Source organism: Macrobrachium rosenbergii, chromosome 12 (assembly GCF_040412425.1).
Source record: "Macrobrachium rosenbergii isolate ZJJX-2024 chromosome 12, ASM4041242v1, whole genome shotgun sequence".
NCBI classification, from domain to species: Eukaryota; Metazoa; Arthropoda; class Malacostraca; order Decapoda; family Palaemonidae; genus Macrobrachium; species Macrobrachium rosenbergii.
In genome coordinates this window covers 64,118,626-64,137,002 of record NC_089752.1, presented here as the reverse complement: position 1 = coordinate 64,137,002, position 18,377 = coordinate 64,118,626, and the positions used below count along the sequence as shown (strand labels likewise).

The window sequence follows — 18,377 nt, the reverse complement described above, 5'->3', positions numbered from 1 at the left end:
TATTACCTTCTGTTACTTCTTTCAAATGAAAACCTTATTCTTTGGAAGCTTGAATTTCAAGTTGATGTCCTCTGTGAGCTTGTCAAATATGATTAGGGGTCATCTTCAGAATAATAATAATAATAATAATAATAATAATAATAATAATAATAATAATAATAATAATAATAATAATAATAATAATAATAATAATAATAATAATAATAATAATTAATAATAATAATAATAATAATAATAATAATAATAATAATAATAATAATAATAATGGATATAGGTAGTACCTTCTTTTAAACGTTTACAGTAGTATTGAAGGTGATAGCTGCATAAGCGGCATTCAGTTTGTATAGAGTTTTCTCTGTCTCTAATAATTGATTTTTCAGGGTTACTGCATTCTGCCAGTAACTTGCCGATGTTTGTCATCCTTGGAGAGGAAAGCAGTTACAAACTTGGGTAGTTTTATTTTGGACAAATACACTACATAAAGTATATCGGTTACAGAGTAACAATGATAGTAACTGAAATTGGGATTTCATCCCCAATAGGGTTGTCCTTCTTCAGGAAAAGGTCGTCGTCAGTGTTGATCTTGGCCCCATTTCACTCAGACTCCTATGAGCATGTTCACACCAAAAGAAAGGAGTAAACTGTCATTTGTGGCAAGTCTTGCTTGTTACATACGAGATGGTCAAGCAGGGGGTCGAATGTAGCTTGACCGCTGATTGGGTGAGGAGGAAAATTCACACTGCTGATTGGCTGGTGAGATTTCCTTATAAGCCAAAAACTTATGGTTGATGGTCTCACTGCTGCAGCCTTTCTGAGCAGTGGGGCTCAGAATTTCAGACATGATTGTGCGTTTTTTGTTCGAGAATGTCGTCTTTCTTGGTGTCTGGCGCAGGTCCATCAGTTACATGAACAGTAGGCTGCCTAATGCTGGTAGGAAGGAGGACCATCTCTTGAGTGATATTTAATAAGGCCTCCTGCTGTATTAAGAGTGCCTCAAGCAGCCGTAGGTGTCTTAGGTTGGGGGCCTTCCTGATTACTTTTGTATTCCCCACTATTGCATTTGTTGTGATGCTAGTATTGTGGGCATCTCTCATGGTTTTTTTGGCATCTTCTTGAGCATGACAAGAGATCCTCTTTGCCAGTTCTATGGTGGTCTTAGCAATATAGGTGCCAGGACATCCAAGGACTGGGCGTTTGAATCGATATGCCACATTAACCTGTTTTAGAGGACCTGTCATTAGTAGGGCTGAGTTGTTTTTCATAATCAGATTTGTTGGGTGGCTGTTTTGATAGTAAATGACGAGGTCCAGCCACGTGTCAACGTTGGCGGTAGAGACATTGTTTGTGATGATTTTCATGATGGCATGTTTGTCTTCTAGGTATTTTTAGTGCATCTTTGCCACATAGTGAAGTCTAGCATTTTTTTGTGGATCAGGCTGTAGCTGCTCACGGTTGTTGTAGCACCAATCCAGTGCCATATCGTTTGGGAGAAGCAGTCTAATTCTTGGTGCATACCCTGCCTAGAAGTACAGTGCATTAAAGCTCTTCTTATGAAGGCTTTGATAGTGGTGTTCTTCTATCTTGAAGAATTGTCACTATCTCCAGTAGGGCAGAGGCTGAGGTTCATCTTCTAGTGAACTCAGATTTTCAGGCCATTGTCCGTTTGGCAGATGAGGACATCAAGGAAGGGGAGCTGGTCATTGTTAAATAACTCAGTACAGTAATAATAATAATACAGGCAGTCCCCGGTTATCGGCGGGCTTGGTTATCGGTGATCCGGTTTTACGGGGCTTGTCTAGCGATGAAAATCAGTAATTTTCTGCGCCAAAAATTGCTGATTTCCGCTTATCGACGCCAATAACCGGGTATTGGAGCTGATACATACCTGACAGAGATACCTATCTCCGATTATCAGTGCCAATACCCAGTAATCAGTACTGATAAGTGCCGAAAATCTCTGATTTTCGGTTATCGGTGTTTTTCACTTATCGTCACACTGTCAGAATGGAGCCCTTTGTTGGCCAACTCGGTTGAGCTTCAGACTGTCATTCGGTGGGCCGGAGTTCAATTCCCGCGGCCGGCTGATGAAGAGTTAGAGGAATTTATTTCTGGTGATAGAAATTCATTTCTCGCTATAATGTGGTTCGGATTCCACAATAAGCTGTAGGTCCCGTTGCTAAGTAACCAATTGGTTCTTAGCCATGTAAAATAAGTCTAATCCTTCGGGCCAGCCCTAGGAGAGCTGTTAATCAGCTCAGTGGTCTGGTAAAACTAAGGTATACTTACTTACTGTCAGAATGGAACCCCTGCCGATAACTGGGGACTTGCCTGTATAATAGTAAATATAGTAAAAGAAGTAAATATAGTTAATCACCTTTAAGATTTGCTTGATAATCTTATTAGCTGTTCATCATGTCAGTAATTATCATTGTCATCTTGGTAGTAGTTTTGATGTCAGATTTTCCTTCTATGAAGTTAGACATGAAATGAGTTCTCTCCACTTTCTTCAGTCCTGTGTTCTTTCTGCCTGAACTGCTATCATATTTAGGATCTTAATCGGTTCCCATGTCCTATGATTTCCTAGGCTTTCTTGTAGGTCTTGTCCTGCTACTTCCATATCTAATGCTTTCTTAAGTCATTAATTTTTTTTAAGTGATACTGAGGCTGAAAATGCTGTTGGAAAGGTCTAGAGGTGTTCTCTTGTCAAGTGCTTCAGTGCTTGAGTCATATCTGTTAAAGTCAGGTTGAAATGCCCAGCCTGGTAGTTTAGAAGTCTTAGTTTCTGGAAAAGTTCCTTGTAACCTGTTAATGGATATTTCAGTGAATTTTAATAAATGAAAAAGTTTGTCGTCATTATATGAGAAATGTTAACATTTTGCACTTATCACACAACCTCACAAGGTTAAAGGAGTTAGACAGTGAGGCAGGAAGAGACCCAAAGGGAACAGATGGAAAACAGAATGCAGAGAGCAACTCTTAGGCAATTATTGTATTGCTGTAGTTGCATATTGATGATAACCTAACTGATTCTGAAAAAATACACCATATATATTGACATTTAAGCCCACCCGATGTATGAATCAACCCCCAAAAAGTAATAATTAATCCTAAAGTTTAAAACATTAGGGTGCCAGAAAGTAGTGTGATGATTGATATAATTAGTTTTAATACAGATAGAGCAGTTATGGTCAGTGGACAAAGGAATAGTAGTTGATTGAAGGCACCATAAAATACGGAGCAGTCGTTAATGGTAACATTAATCAAGAAATTTGGGTCCGAGTCAGTGGTACCAAACATTGAGGGCATCTGAGCTGATGTTGAAGGTACCATAGATTAAGAAGTGGGACTCAAAAGTTGAAGGTTTTGTGTACCAATTCTACAGCTTGCTTAAAACTAAGCAATAAACTTTCTATTTGAAATACTAAAGTTTTAGAAGGTTATTTTTATAGTTGGTAAAGTGTCTTACTGCAAAATTTGGACAAGTTTAAATTCACCAACCATTTCTTTGGATTTGTGTTAATACAGTGTCTCTCCACAGGGTGAAAGATTGAAAGAAGCCACAAAGATCAACCTCTCTCTCTCTGCTCTGGGAAATGTCATATCTGCACTGGTAGATGGAAAAAGCACTCATATACCCTACAGAGACTCAAAACTTACACGTCTTCTACAAGGTTTGTTGTCAACCTTGTTATTCTCATTGGTCACTTTTATTTACTTTCACAAATATATTTTCATTTCCTGTATTCTTACGTATGGCATTATGTTTAGTTGTCTGGTAGAAGTTTTTCCCTTGTATTTCATGGCATGGAATTTTATCTTTGCTTTTTTTCCTCTTTCAGAGCCAATGATTTTTATTGTATGGTAGCTTGGATAGTCAACTGAATTACTTTTCTACTCACTCATAGGGTTTTCCTTAAGGATTTGTTTTCAAATGGAAGGTGAAAATCAAAACAAAACAGTGTTAAGATAAATTGAACATCTAGGTGGGAAGAGATTAGAGAGGTTAGATGAAAAGTGAAAGGCAGTATTGAGACCCATATATTCCTCCCCAATTATCTCTTTTCATATTATATCCTCTTTCTTGGATTTCCCTTTATGTTTGTGGCTTGAAAATGGCAGTTGGTTCTCTTCCCATTTAGGTCTCAGCTGTTTTGTTTGGTTGAATCATTTACTCATTTAGGTTAGTTTACTTTATCATGGAGTTAGAGAGGCATCTTTGTATTCTTTACCAAGATACTGGCTCCTGTGCAAATTAATATTATTTAGGACAAATCTTACCTACTGTTAAAGATAGCTTATATTTCAGCGCCGATAAGTGAGGGCATTCAAACTAGAGAAAAAGATTGAATTGCTGCCATGATGACTGTGTAATACACCTGTTCTCCAACACACGTATTTCGAATGTTTTAGTTCTTGTCAGAATTCTCCTTGCTGCCATTGCTGATAGGCACTCATTGGTATTTCATGTTTTGGCTATTTGCTGCTTTCACGGTACTGTACATTTATTTTTCCTAGGATGCCTTCCTCTAGAATCAAGGCTATGAGCATCATGTTCTGTAGGAATGTTTACTATGTTAGCAGGATGTTGATTTTTGAGGTACAATAAATAGACACACTGTTTGTGTCAGCTGCAGGGGTGTAAAGTGATCTTGACCATAGATGTGAGGATTGTAGGGATTTTCAAAGGACTTTCTGCTCAAGTTCATTAATATAGGTAGAGAAGAGAAGCAGATTGTGAAAGTAAATAGTTAGTCAGGTCGTAAACCTGTCATTTCTCCCCCTTCTCCAGGTCCTTCGGCTGTAGTTATCTCCACTCAGTCTATGGCTTTTCCTCTGCTAATACTTTAGCTAGTACTGAGACTCCCTCTTTAGCTCCGTTCTGCTCCCTTTTGTTTCAGAAAAGCGTATTAAGATGTTAGAGCAGAACGTAAACCTTATTTCATTCAATAAAGTTTATCTGAATTTATGTTAAGTGAACTGTTCCAAATTCCTCCCATAGTGTGCGATCATTTTCCCTTTTCCTGTAAGAGTTAAAGTGTTGGTGCTCTTGCCTGTCTGTAGCCTGAGCCTAGGACTACCCTTCAACAGTTGGAAGAGTCCACTACCAGGGAACTGGTCCAGTTCTCAGGGCAATGTGGTTCTTTGCCTTCATCACCTGCCTATCTTTTTTCCCGCTCTGAGTCTTGTTTAAAGTGTTAGTCGACATATCGTTTTGATAAGCATAAAGCCTCACACTTTATTCGACTTCTTCCATTGCTGGCAGCTAGTATGAGGTTATTAGCACTGGTAGGACTCATTATATATGTATAGACAATATAATGTGTCTGTAGTGAGTTGTACTTATTCTGATGTTAGGGTGTATCAGTCGATTGTTAAACCAATCTCTTCTACATGTACTTCTCATTCTAAGTCTTTTTCTGTTGTTCCTCTTTCTCCTTGAAATGCACTTTTTCATTCTTTATGTGCTTTTTCTTTGGCCATTGGTGACCAGCCAACTCCTCTTCTGGCAGAGGTAGAAATTGAATTGGAGGAATCTCATTCAGTTTGTTGGCGTTTGCTGGAGCATCTTCATTTAGTGGAGGAAAGTGAATACAGTAGGTCTCTGTTGTCTTTGAGTACTTTGGTGCCCAGTGGGTAAAGAAGAGGAAACACTTCCCTGTCTTGTTAGGGCAGTTAAAATTTATTTAGAGTAAGCCTGGAAGAGGCAAACTTAACCTTTTGTTTTGTGGCTTTAGAAAACTTAGAACATCTTTGTCAAAGGTTAAGCCCAGAAAAGGCAACGTTAACCTTTTGTTTTGTGGTTTTAGAAAAACTAGAATGTCTTTGTCAAAGGTTAAGCCTGGGGAGGCAAAGCTAACCTTTTCCTTTGTGGCTTTAGAAAACCTAGAATGTCTTTGTCAAAGAACATGAGGTCCTCTGTGACGCATTTAATTAGGCTTATGTTTTATTTTTATTGAAGGGAAAGATTCATGCTGTTAGAGTGGTTGCAACTTCATTTAGTTTTGTGACAAATTATTTGCTTGAGGATGTGGTTAATGTGGCGCAGTAAAAGTGCAGTTCTGTTTTTGTCGCTCACTACCTTAAGCATGCAGAATCGCACCTGAAAATTGTAAAGCCCTTATTCTGCTACTAGTAGCGGATAAAGTCTTTTTCTGAGCTGAAGAAAGAGCAATGTCTAAGGCTATTTGTTGTAAATCCCAGGTTTTGATATTTTGACATATTTTATGGGTGCATACCTATATATCTTGAAGGTATTTAGTTTTAGTTGACTTTTGTTTTTAGGGCTTTTGGACCTAGGCACAGGGGTCCCATCATGCTCCACTGTTCATTCTGGCTAAATTGAAGTAATTTTCTCCATGAGGCTGCTCATCACTGCACACATATGAGAGCCTTGCTCCCTGAATGGAATCCAACTTCTGGCAGCAGTAAGACCCAGAAAGGATTCCAGATCAGGTAAGAATGTATTGGGTTTCTTGCAAGAAACCTTTAGCTCGATTGGCTGAGCGGATTACGTCTAGCTGCACTACCCACCACCCTCTTCTCAATGTGGAGAATTAACTATCCTTAACAGTAGGTAAGATTTTTTAATAGAGTTTATTATTTGGGTACTTATACCTACTGTTAAAGTACAGTCGACCCTCATTAAGATGGACTAATAGGGGGGCCACAGTGTCCATCTTAGCTGATAGCCCGACTTAACTGGCGATACCTGATATATACGTTTAGGAGTTCGATTCCCCGGCCGGCTGATGAAGAGTTAGAGGAATTTATTTCTGGTGATAGAAATTCATTTCTCGCTATAATGTGGTTCAGATTCCACAGTAAGCTGTAGGTCCCGTTGCTAGGTAACCAATTGGTTCTTAGCCACGTAAAATAAGTCTAATCCTTCGGGCCAGCCCTAGGAGAGCTGTTAATCAGCTCAGTGGTCTGGTACAACTAAGGTACTGTATACTTAAGTATAAATACCTAGAAATATACATACTGTATTTTATTATTTTTATATAAAGGTAGATGCCTAGGCCAAGACATGAACACATAATTATTAATAAAAAGAAGTTGAATCCTCTAAAATGAAAAATAAGATACCTGAAATCCTTGCGGCCAGGTGTGTTTTGGTTTTTGGAATTTTTTGGAATTTGGAACTGTGTGGTCATGGGCATAATAAAACATCACTATTGCAACAAAATTTTTTTTCCTTTTTCATGTTTTTCATTTTAGTTATTTATCCACTATAGTTTATTATTGTTTATATTAATATACTGTTAAATGATTGTGAGATAATTAAGATCATTAGTAATAAAGTAGTGGGACAGTTAAGACCATATGTTCACTAACACACTTTGTTTTCAACAAAAACATTCCATAAAACACAAAAATATACTACATGATCAAAATAATTGTAGTTCAACTTGTGAATTTTAACGACAAGTAAGACTATAAAATACATTTCATCATATCGATCTTGGAGAGGGTTGTTCTTTTTTGTTATTAAAGTCGTCCTCAGTTTGCAGTTGTACATTTGCGGACAGCCCGGAACAGGATTCGCAAGTGATGATGCATCACTATGACAGATTGTGGGAATTTTCATACTACTATATTAAAGTTAAAGTTATTGTTAAATTCTTGTTTTCATGATGAAATAATTATATAAAGCAAATTATTGAGTAATTTTTGCCATCAGCAGTCAAATGGTAATCATGATCATGGCAATGTTCAAACTTAGTGCCATACACACAATTTGTGATCGAAATATGTCTATAAACAGAACAGAAGTAGAGGGCTGTCATTGGCTATCAGATCACCAGGGCAACCAGCCAGCCAGTCAGGTTTTAGCTGTATTCTGTCTGAGAAAGAATGTTTTGATCACATGAAGCTGATGATGACTTAATGGTGACATAAGTGTGTTTTGAATACAGTACGTAGTTTTTAATAGTGTATGTATCGTACTGATTACAGTACATGAAGAATAGAATGAATTCCTTCTCATTACTTTGAGTGAAAAATTGTTGGTTCAGAGATCCTTTAGTGACAAAATAATTTTTTTTTTGCTTCAGAAGATATTTACTATCGTTGTATTGACACATCTCAAAATAAAATTCATCTCTTTAATCTCTCGAGGATAGAATTAACCTACATAGAGGGAACTGGCAGTTCTCTCTCTCTCTCTCTCTCTCTCTCTCTCTCTCTCTCTCTCTCTCTCTCTCTCTCTCTCTCTCTCTCTCTCACACACGTCATTTGCCATGTACACAAGTATTTTTGAGTAACTCAGTTTTTATCTTTGTAAAGTTTACCTTTGCCATGTCTTTTTTTCCTAAAAACATACAAAGCATTGTACTGTAGCTACCAGTCAGGCAGCAGATAGGCAAAACTGTTAATGCTTGGTGATTGGCTACAGTACTTCATACCGTTGGCTATGTTACTTCCTACCCTTCCAGACAATAGCATGTTGTAATGACTGTATGTACTGTGTGCAGATTAAATCAGTTACAAGTTAAAAGCATTTTAGTTTAGTAGAGTATAAATACAGAACAGTATATATATATAATAAAAATATAAATGAAAAGTCTTTTATTTATCTTTGGTAAATAAGAAGGAAAACGGTAAGCGACGAGCAGAGGAACAGTGACTATCTTAAATCATGGATGAACATTACGTATTTTAAATCGGCTGACCCTCTTAGGTATCCATCTCATCCAATATCTGGATTAACGGGGTCCAGTTTAACGAGGGTTGACTGTAGATTGTGCCCAACCTGCCCACTACTGAGTGTGCTGTTAAGGAGGGTTCTGACAAGAGCTAAAACATTAGAAATACACCTGATGGAGAACAGGTGCACTAGACAATCATCCAGGGTCAGCCGTTCGATCTTTTTCTTTTGTTTGAATGCTGACTTGCCTACTGGCATGGAAATATAAGATATCTTTAACAGTAGGTAAGTAGCCAAGTAACAGATTTTATTTTGAAAATGTTCATAGTCTTGATTGCCTAGACCTTCAAATCCATATATGCTATCAGTAAAAATACCTAAGATCTTGTCTGAGGCATCTAGATCCAGCATTTCTCTTTAAGGGTTAATTATTCGTAACATCATGTGAATGCTGCTAGTTTTGAGAGGTATGTTCACTTTAATTTTGCTGAATAAGTGAAAGGCAGGTTCATTTACTGCCAACACCTGTTTGGAAAATTAAGAATGTACTACTGCTGCACATTCCATTTTTTGTATCATTATATAAGTTTTTTCAACGTTTCTTTCAGATTCCTTAGGAGGTAACTCCAAAACCATAATGGTTGCCAATATCGGTCCTGCTAGCTATAATTATGATGAGACAATAACCACTCTCCGATATGCCAATCGGGCAAAGAATATACAGAACAAGCCTAAAGTGAATGAAGATCCTAAAGATGCAATTCTGAAGGAATATCAGCAAGAACTTGCGAGGCTCAAGGTAATGGTGCAATTACTTAATTGTGTAAAACTGTGTAGGAGACAATTTGTATTCCTTGTATTTCAAGTTTTTAAAGTAGAGTCATCAGTAAATTCTTTCATTTCATTTAGAACATCAGCTTCCTTTATTTTCTGTAGAGATAAAAGATTTGATAGGAAAATACATAATTATCCATGAATTGTATTCCATTTTCTAATGTAAAGCCAATGTAAAGGATAAGAATAGATTAATGCTGTCAGATCATTGCTTGTATCGTGAGATTGCACTACTTCTGATTGGCAATTAAATTCATATTTTAGTGGAACAATACATTTTTAGCCTTTATGTATATACTGTATTCATTGGTACAAAGTTATCATCTCTGTAACTCTGCATTCTTCTTCTCTCAAGTTTTGTAGTGGTATTGTAATACAAATGGAATACAGAGGAATTATACAAACTTTTCAGATTGCTTTTGTATGTAAAAGGGGAATGTTTTTTGATATACTGATGACTGTTGTGTAATCTCCAGGCGCAACTTAGTCAGAAGGGAGTCAAGAAAAAGAAGAAAAAGAAAGCTACTGACGAGGGAGAAGAGGAAGAGGAGGAGGAAGAAGAAGAAGATGCAGATTCTGAGGCTCTTTTGCAACAGGAGAGAGAACTGGAAGTAGAGAAGGATCGTATACTCAATGACCAGCACATGATCGAAGAGGTAAAGTAAAATTTAATTCAGTCTGTGTTTCCATGTAGGGGGTTAGTACTGTCAGTGCACCTCGTGCAGTGCACTGTAGACATTACTGTAGGTTCCTTGCAGCATTCCTTTGGCCTCTAGCTGCAACCCCTTCCATTTCATATACTGTAGGTCTGTTTATGTTCTTTTTCCTCCATCTGCTTTCCACCCTCTCCTAACAATCGTTTCATAGTGCAACTGCGAGGTTTTCCCTATTACACCTTTAAAATCTCTTTACTCTCAAGTTCCCTTTTAGTGCTGAATGACTTCATAGGTCCCAGCGCTTTGCCTTTGGCCTAGATTTTATATTCCATTCCTAAGTCAGTATTTTCATGCTTTAAGTTGATTGTCAATATGTGATAAAAATGCTCAGCATAGGTGATTTAAATGTTAGTTAATGCCCAATGATAAATGATGCTTAGCTGATGCAGTAAATTAGTATGGAAAATGTCCACTTTAGAGTGCTCCTTATTCAACTACTGGTGATGACAAACATTACTTAGTCACTTGACGCTGCTTTGCAGAAAATGAATTCTTAAACAAATAATGTGAAGTACATAGTGTTGATATATTTTCTTTTTTGTTGCCAACCTGTTCCAGCAGGAAAAAGAGAGATACTTAACAGAAATCAAGCATAAAGAAGCTGAGATGGTGGCAGCCAAAGATGCCCAGGAGAAGCTACTTAATCGGATAAAGACAATGGAATCCAAGCTGCTGTGTGGTGGAAAGAACATTATTGATCACACAAATGAACAACAGAGAGCACTCCAGCAGAGAAAACAAGAAATTTTGGAGCAGAAGGTACATTTGTACAGAACTTTGGTGGAGTGTTTTGTAAAACAGATTTATTTGTTCCCATAGTGAGGCCTCTAACTTCATTGTAGATTGTGGTTTTCTTGCATTACTATATGCATGATTATGGAATTAATGTATGTAAGTTTTGAAGGAATTACAGTTTATTGAATAAGAATGAACACATTTTTAAGAACAAAACCCTCAACTTGCTAGCTCCGAAGGAGTTGAGATGATGATGATATTGTTATCATACTTGAGCTAATCCTTTGCAGAAAAGGGAGAGGGAAATGTTGCAGTTGCTGGAGAAAGAAGAAGAATCATCGTGTGAAATTGCTTCCACATTTTCCTCCTTGCAAGCGGAGGTCGAGGCAAAAACAAGAAAGTTGAAAAAACTCTTCGCCAAGTTACAGTCTGTCAAGCAAGAAATGGCTGACCTTCATGAGGAATTCTGCAGGGATCGTGTCGACCTTCAACACACTCAGAATGTTCTGACGAGGTACGGCTTCAAGTTGTCATGGTAAAGTAAGGATCATTATATTGTACATTGCATATACTCCAAGTCTGTTCCAGTTGGGAGTGGAAATAGAATATCTACTGTACCTTATTTTTTATGGTAAATGCATGGATTTACTTTGTCTTGAAGGTGTAAACAAATTAACAAAATTACCCTCTTCCTTTTCTGTATTAATTTAGTTTTGTACTGTAGAAAAAATTCACCACTGATAAAGTAAGTCTTTCATAAGAGAGAATAAGATGTATACCTTATTTTTCTATGGTAAATGCATGGATTTACCTTGTCTTGTTGGTGTAGGTTTCAATTTACAAAATCACCCATCCTCTGTTTTTGTTAATTTAGAATGTACTGTAGAATAATATACCACTTAATTGCATTGTAAGTTTGTAAGCACATAATTAAGGATACTGGAGTAACCATGTTTGGGATATTGAATGGTTTCAAGACTAGGAGTAGGTCTTCCAGCAATTTTTGCAGTAATTTAGTGTCTCAGTACAAGAGAAGCTTTTTCAAGTTTTCCACAACCCCACTCACATTTTGACTAAGTCAGTAGCATATGCACAGTTACCCTCTTTTTATTTATATTTTTAAGATTAACTGGTAGGGAGTAGACAAGGATTAGATTGGTTTTTCCAAAGGAAAGGAAATCAGGCATGGTTTTTTCAATTTTCTTTGTCAGATTACAGTGCTTCCAGAGAGTTGAAAGTCTCTTTTAGTTCAGAACTCTATTGTCAGAACTTACTAATTGTTCAATACTGAATATTTTCGAAATTGGATAACATAGTGTTAAGATGCTCTCTCTCTCTCTCTCTCTCTCTCTCTCTCTCTCTCTCTCTCTCTCTCTCTCTCTCTCTCTCTCTCTCTCTCTCTCTCTCTCTCTCTCTCTCTCTCTCTCTCCTTTTTTCTTTTCCGTCCTGTTCTGTCCTTTTTTCTGCTTTCTTTCTGTTCCTGTTTTGTGTGCTCTCTCTTCCTGTTTTTTCTGCTCCCTCTTTCTCTTTCCCCTTTTCTTTCATTGCTTTTTCACTGGATTTTTATTCTCTCTCTCTCTCTCTCTCTCTCTCTCTCTCTCTCTCTCTCTCTCTCTCTCTCTCTCTCTCTCTCTCTCTCTCTCTCTCTCTCTCTCTCTCTCTCTCTCTCTCTCTCTCTCCTCTTCCTCAAAACATAGGCCGGAGAGTGGTAATGTTCGCATCTGGCTACACCAATTCATTGCAAACAGTGCCAGGCAAGTGTCAGCTCTTGGACTCAGAAGTATCTCATCCCCATTGCCTGACCTCCCTGGCATCTTACGGCACTCTCCCTTCTTTGCAGTCTTTCCCGTAATAATGATCAGCAACTTCAGTGCTAACATTGTCAGCTCCTTTGCCAGTGTGTCCAAGTTTTGATTCCCCAAAGATTTTTCCTCATAACAGAGTGATCTTACTGTTTTAAAGAAGTTTTTCAGAATGGATATAACTTGGTGGTAAAGAATCAGGCAATTATTCTCTCTTTTTTCTTCCATAAACCCCTGTTTCTTCATCTGTCTTTCTCATGCATATTCATAAGTGCATGTTTGCATTTGCTTGTATGTTTCAATGTGAGGTAGTTAGTTGTTTTACAGTTGGAAGGCATGTCTTTTATGATTTTTTTATTTGCAAGAATTTGAAAATAATGATATTTCCCTCATCTTCAGGACTTAGTTTTAATGTTTAGGACCTTCAGGTACTCTGGTTGCTGCACTGAGACTTTTCTGTTTCTGTAAGGAGGGGTTCTTGGGATGTTTTATTTGCAGTGCGAATAAGAAAACCTCTGGAAAGATTGATATTATATCGAGAAACTTTTGAATCTGGGCTTTCATGGAAGATTACATAATCATTGCTCTGACCAGTTTGTAAATGGCTATAGTGATAATAGTTAAATGGCCTTAATAAGGCATGCCTTTCTGTATTTTCCACTGAAAATGGGCAATGCTTATTTACTTTGGGTGATCTATTGCACATGTTGTGAATGGTTTTTTTCAGTGTCCTGTTCATCTGATTGAATACAAGAATCATCTGGCTTTGCAAGATAAAGTAAAGAAAGAGAACTCAGTGACAGAGGACATTACTGAGTGAGGCCACCTCACTCACTAGTCAGATACCTTTATAATAAAGTAATTTAGATTAAGGAACTGAGGTGACCCAATCAGATCGGTATAATGGTAAAGACACTTGCAAAACAGTAGTTTGTATATGAGAAACAAAAAACAGGTTTTGACGCAAGAAAAACCAGTTTTTGGTAGCTGCTGTGAGTCCTCAAAGGAGTTACTCTCATGGTCCCAAGAAGGCTCCATAAGATAGACCAACCAATTTCAAAGAATTCTCCTATTTGGTCTCGGCCAGTATTAGTACACATTTACACTGATAGAGTATAGGACTCAAGACAATAGGGCTCTTTCTCTTGTCTACAGCGAATGCTTAGGTTCAATTTCCATTCTTAATCTGTGGATGTGGCAACAGAGCATCGCACGTCAGCTATTATTGTATCAACCATGCGCTCTGCGTGAGACTATTTACTCATTACAGGTTGATGATCTCTTATCCGTAATTCTAAAAACTGAAAAGCTCTAAAAACTGAAGTATTTTCTGGAGAAAAGTAATCATTTGCAAAAGTTAAACAGTACAACAATGTTTATAATAATGTTGATTTAAATAAAGATTGTTTTGCTTGCTGCATCCAATTACAGTATTTTGCATGTGTTATTATCATATTGTTACTGTATTACAGAATATAAACATTGCCATCGTACACCATTTGGATTTGGTATTGTTTACATTCTTAACATCACGGCTGATTGAAAACTACCAAGACCACCGGTCTTGGTACTGCTGACAGCTTCATTGCCATTAGTTGCTAGAAGAAACATGATTTGGAGATATATATTCTTGTAAATTAACAAAGTTGGGTTTAAAACGTACACATTACTTTATTGTAAAAGAAGTTAGTGTGATTTCGCCAGTTCTGGACACCACTTTTGCCTATTCCAAAACGTTTTACTACCTGCCCTTTATTCGTTTTATTCAGCCTCAGCTATAACCTGCAGCTTTAATTTATGAAAGATGAACAAAAATTTATGTAATTTTTACTTATGGAAGCCACCATTGAGAATCGGCAGGTTTTAACAACTTGTCTACTTGATATTTATGGTAAATGACGTCGCAGTCAGCCACTTCTCGATTTGGTTGTTCATGTTGGTACAGGTTGACTATCCTTCATCTGGAATTCTAAAAACCAAAATTTCATATAAATAACTTACCAAGTAATTACATAGCTATAGTTTCTAACTCATCTGGCAGCCTTTTTTTTTTTAAATTGCAGTAGAGCTTCAATTTTGTGTAGGTGACTATTCCTGTCCATTATCAGGAATACAGGTACTGGGAATGACTTAGCAAATAACCTCATGCTGTTTCTGCCAGCTCTCGAGTAAACATCAGGTTGTTAGCAGCAGCTTTTTTCATACTTTTTGGTTTCTTTTCTGGATTTTGGTGAAGTATTACTGTTGTATTTTGTGTATCCTTCAAGGTTGTTCAGCTTATTAGTATCCTTTTGGATCAGGATAGTGTTTTTACTGATTATGTCTGATTCTAGTTACTTTAGTTTTCGTTGCTGCAGTGCAGGTTGTAAAACCAGATTGACTGAATCTTGCTATGATTCACATACAATTTGCAGTAATTGTAGGGGGCAAGAGTGTAGTAGGGAGAAAACTTGTGCTGACTGTAATGACTGGGATGAGAAAAAGTGGAAAGTACTTACATCTCACCTAGACAAGTTAGAAAGGGATAGGAAGAGGAAAGCGACCTCTAGAACTGAGAGACGAGCATCACTTAGCCTAGAAACCACTCCTAAACCTAGTTGAGGTAGTCCTGCTATTCCTTCTTCCCCTATTCCTGCTTTTTCTCCTGTTACTAGCCCTCCTACTATTAATCCACCTACTCCCGTGCCTGACTCCCTTGCTTCCGACCCTTACAGTATACCATTGCCAGTCTTGAAGCTAGGTTTAACAAGAAAATTAACCTTTATGTTAATACAGTGGTGGAGTTAGGAGCGTCACTGCAGGTGTTAATGAGCAAAGTGTACGTGGAAAAAGTGACAAGTGACAGTGTTGTGCAAATGGAGGAGGTGGCTCCTCGTCCTGCCAGTTCTCCTAGACAGAGGTCACTGTCCTGCTCCCCTGAACCTGGGAGAAGACATACCGGGAGTCCAGGGGAGGCCGGTGGGGTTTGCCCACGGGTAGTCGCCCCCTCAGTCAAACCTGTTGTATGTTCCCAGGTATCGGCAGACAGCAACTGGAAAGGTGACGATTCTGGCGCAGACAGGAAGTGCTGTAAATGCTTTCGTGATTCAACACATCCACTGAAGAGACATGCAGATGATGATGGTTACCGTTCTCTGCTTCCTGTTAAGCGGTACGAGAAGGCTAGTCTCAGCCCACAGCCTTCCTGTAGTTGTGCTGTGGACCCCTCTGCCCCTGCTTCAGTCCAAAATCCACTTTCCACATGGAACAGTTCGGAAGCCTTCTCTTCTGAGCGCCAAGCTGTTGAGCGCCCTTACATGGCTCCCAAGCGCCCAACGAACCCTCTTAGGCGCACGTCGTCATCGTCTAAACGCCTGGTTCCTCTTAAGCGCTCGGCGCCACTTCCCGAGCTAACTCTTCAGTACCAGTCTCTAGCTCCTGTAGGTCAAGACGAGCTGTCATTGGCTCCCATTAAACAGCAGTTGGCTGAAATAATGAGCTTACTGAAGAAAGCTTCCATCTCCAAGCCTGCTCATGATATGACCCTGTCTCCGGTCTCCTCAGGAGAAGAGGAGTTTGATCAAGAACCTGCTTCTCCTTCGGCCTACGCAGCTCTTCTTCAGTATCTGCTGGCAAACTTTACCTTCTTTTTTACCCCAGCTGCCCTGGTCTCGCTTGCATCGACCTTTCGGATGAGGAGTCATCCAAATGACACAGCTAGGCTCCCTAAGATGGCACTTTCTTCGTCTTCTAAGAAGGCTCACAAAGAGATTGAGGATTGGCTTTTTGCTAAGAGAGAACAAGGCAAAGTGTCCTTCGCCTTCCCTCCCTATCTTTGGGAGTTGCTTCCTCCTCCCAGGGGGACTTCTCTGGTCTCGTCAACTCTTCCCGTCATTCTGTATTCTCGTCAGCAAAGATAATGTTTTTGTCCTTGGAATTAGACCACCTTGTTACGGATCTCTTCAAGGTGTTTGAAGTTTGTTTCTTGGACTGGACAGTTAGAGCACTGGCCAAGAAGATCGAAGACTTCAGCGACTTAGCGAGACATTGCTTCGGACTGGCTGGGAGTTCTGTCCTGCGCAGATGAGGCAATTAGAGATGGCTCTCTTGAACTTGCTGCTCTCTTCTCCTTGGGAGTTTTAAGGAAGAGAACTTTGGTACTCCTTTACAACTGAAGGAGTCACTCGGACCCAGAAATCAGCTCTTTTGTTTTTGCTGTTGGATCCTCATCACTTCTTCCCTCAGGGCACTCTGAGGGAAATTGCTTCAGACCTCCAAAAGAAGTCTACCCAGGATCTTCTGTCACAATCTTCCAAACACCCCAAGGATTCGTCTGCGTTGGCTCCCACGATGGTCTCTCCACTCCAGCAGCCCTTTTGTGGAAATAAGTCCAAGTCACAGCCTAAGTCCCGCTCCAGTGGCAGCTTCTTGGCCAGGTCCATCAGAAAGTTCTCAACGAAGTCTGTGCCTAAGAAATGAAGAAGTCCTTCATGCACCAGTGGGAGCCAGACTTCTCAATTTGTGGGAGAAGTGGAAGATCAGAGGTGCAGGACTGTGGATTATCAAGGTTCTGAAGGAGGGCTACACCATCCCATTCTCGAAGATCCCCCCTTTGGTTACTTCTCCCATCATATTGATGGCCTACTCAAGAGGCTCAGTGAAACAGTTGGCCCTTTTGGAGGAGGTCTCCTCCCTCATTGTAAAGAGGGCCATAGAAGAGGTTGAGGACCTCAGCTTAGAGGGCTTCTGAACCGTCTTATTGTGGTTCCCAAAACATTGGGGGGTTGGAGACCAGGCCTTGATGTAAGCACCCTCAGTCTCTGTCCGGAAGTTGAAGTTCAAGATGGAGACGAACCATTCAGTCCTGTCTTCCATTCACCAGGGCGATTTGATGATAACTGTTGATATGCAGGATGCATATTTCCACATCCCCATCCCTCCGGACTCCAGGAAGTATCTAAGATTTGTCTTCCAGGACAAAATCTTCCAGTTTCTGGCTATTTACTTTGGCTTCTCTACAGCACCTCAGGTATTCACTCGAGTCCTCGCTCCTCTAGTAAAATGGCTCCATTTGTCAGGCATAAACGTCAGTCTGTGCCTGGACAACGGGCCTCTTGGATCCCTTTAGAGGGAAAAGTGCACAAAGGACTTGCACAAGATTCTTCTCCTCACTCAGGAACTGGGCATTCTCATTAATTTCCAGAAGTCCCAGTTGACCTTGTCCCAAGAGATCTATTCAGGGATGACTCTCAACTCTCAGACTTTTCTGGCTTTTCTGTCTCCCAAGAGAATCACTAGCTGCCTGCAGACGGTCCACAGTTTTCTAGCTCGCTTGTCTTGCTCGGCCCGTCAGTGGATGAGCATGCTGGGTACTCTGTCATCCATCGAGATGTTTGTCAAGCTGGGCAGGCTTCATATGAGAGTCCTTCAATTCTTCCTCAAGGCCAGCTGGGACAGGAAAACACAGCCGGACACCTACATGTTTCCCATAACATTGGAGATCAAGTCGGACCTGCTATGGTGGCTGTCCGAAGGAAGACTTCCAGAGGGAAAGTCTTTTCATCATCTGAGCCTCAACACAGACGTCTACTCAGACGCAACGGATCTAGGCTGGGGAGCCCTTCTGGGGAACCAGGAAGCTTCAGCGACGTGGTTCCCGTAAGA

General features: G+C 39.4%; 1 protein-coding gene across 6 annotated transcripts in view; it reads left to right on the top strand.

Annotated features, from left to right (window-relative positions):
• LOC136843695 (kinesin-like protein KIF3B) overlaps window positions 1–18,377 on the top strand; it is a 93,129-nt gene that overhangs the window by 16,693 nt on the left and 58,059 nt on the right. For 3 of the 6 annotated variants that reach the window (XR_010854649.1, XM_067112268.1, XM_067112265.1), the window contains exons 8-12: window positions 3,539–3,671; window positions 9,256–9,446; window positions 9,958–10,137; window positions 10,759–10,956; window positions 11,223–11,446. Coding sequence is in view for 5 of the 6 variants with exons in the window: in XM_067112268.1 (XP_066968369.1) it covers window positions 3,539–3,671; window positions 9,256–9,446; window positions 9,958–10,137; window positions 10,759–10,956; window positions 11,223–11,446 (926 nt within the window). In the remaining variant the exon portion in view is untranslated. Of the gene's footprint in view, window positions 1–3,538; window positions 3,672–9,255; window positions 9,447–9,957; window positions 10,138–10,755; window positions 10,957–11,222; window positions 11,447–18,377 lie in introns of all 6 variants that reach the window. The other 3 variants (XM_067112267.1, XM_067112264.1, XM_067112266.1) reach the window with 1 other exon arrangement.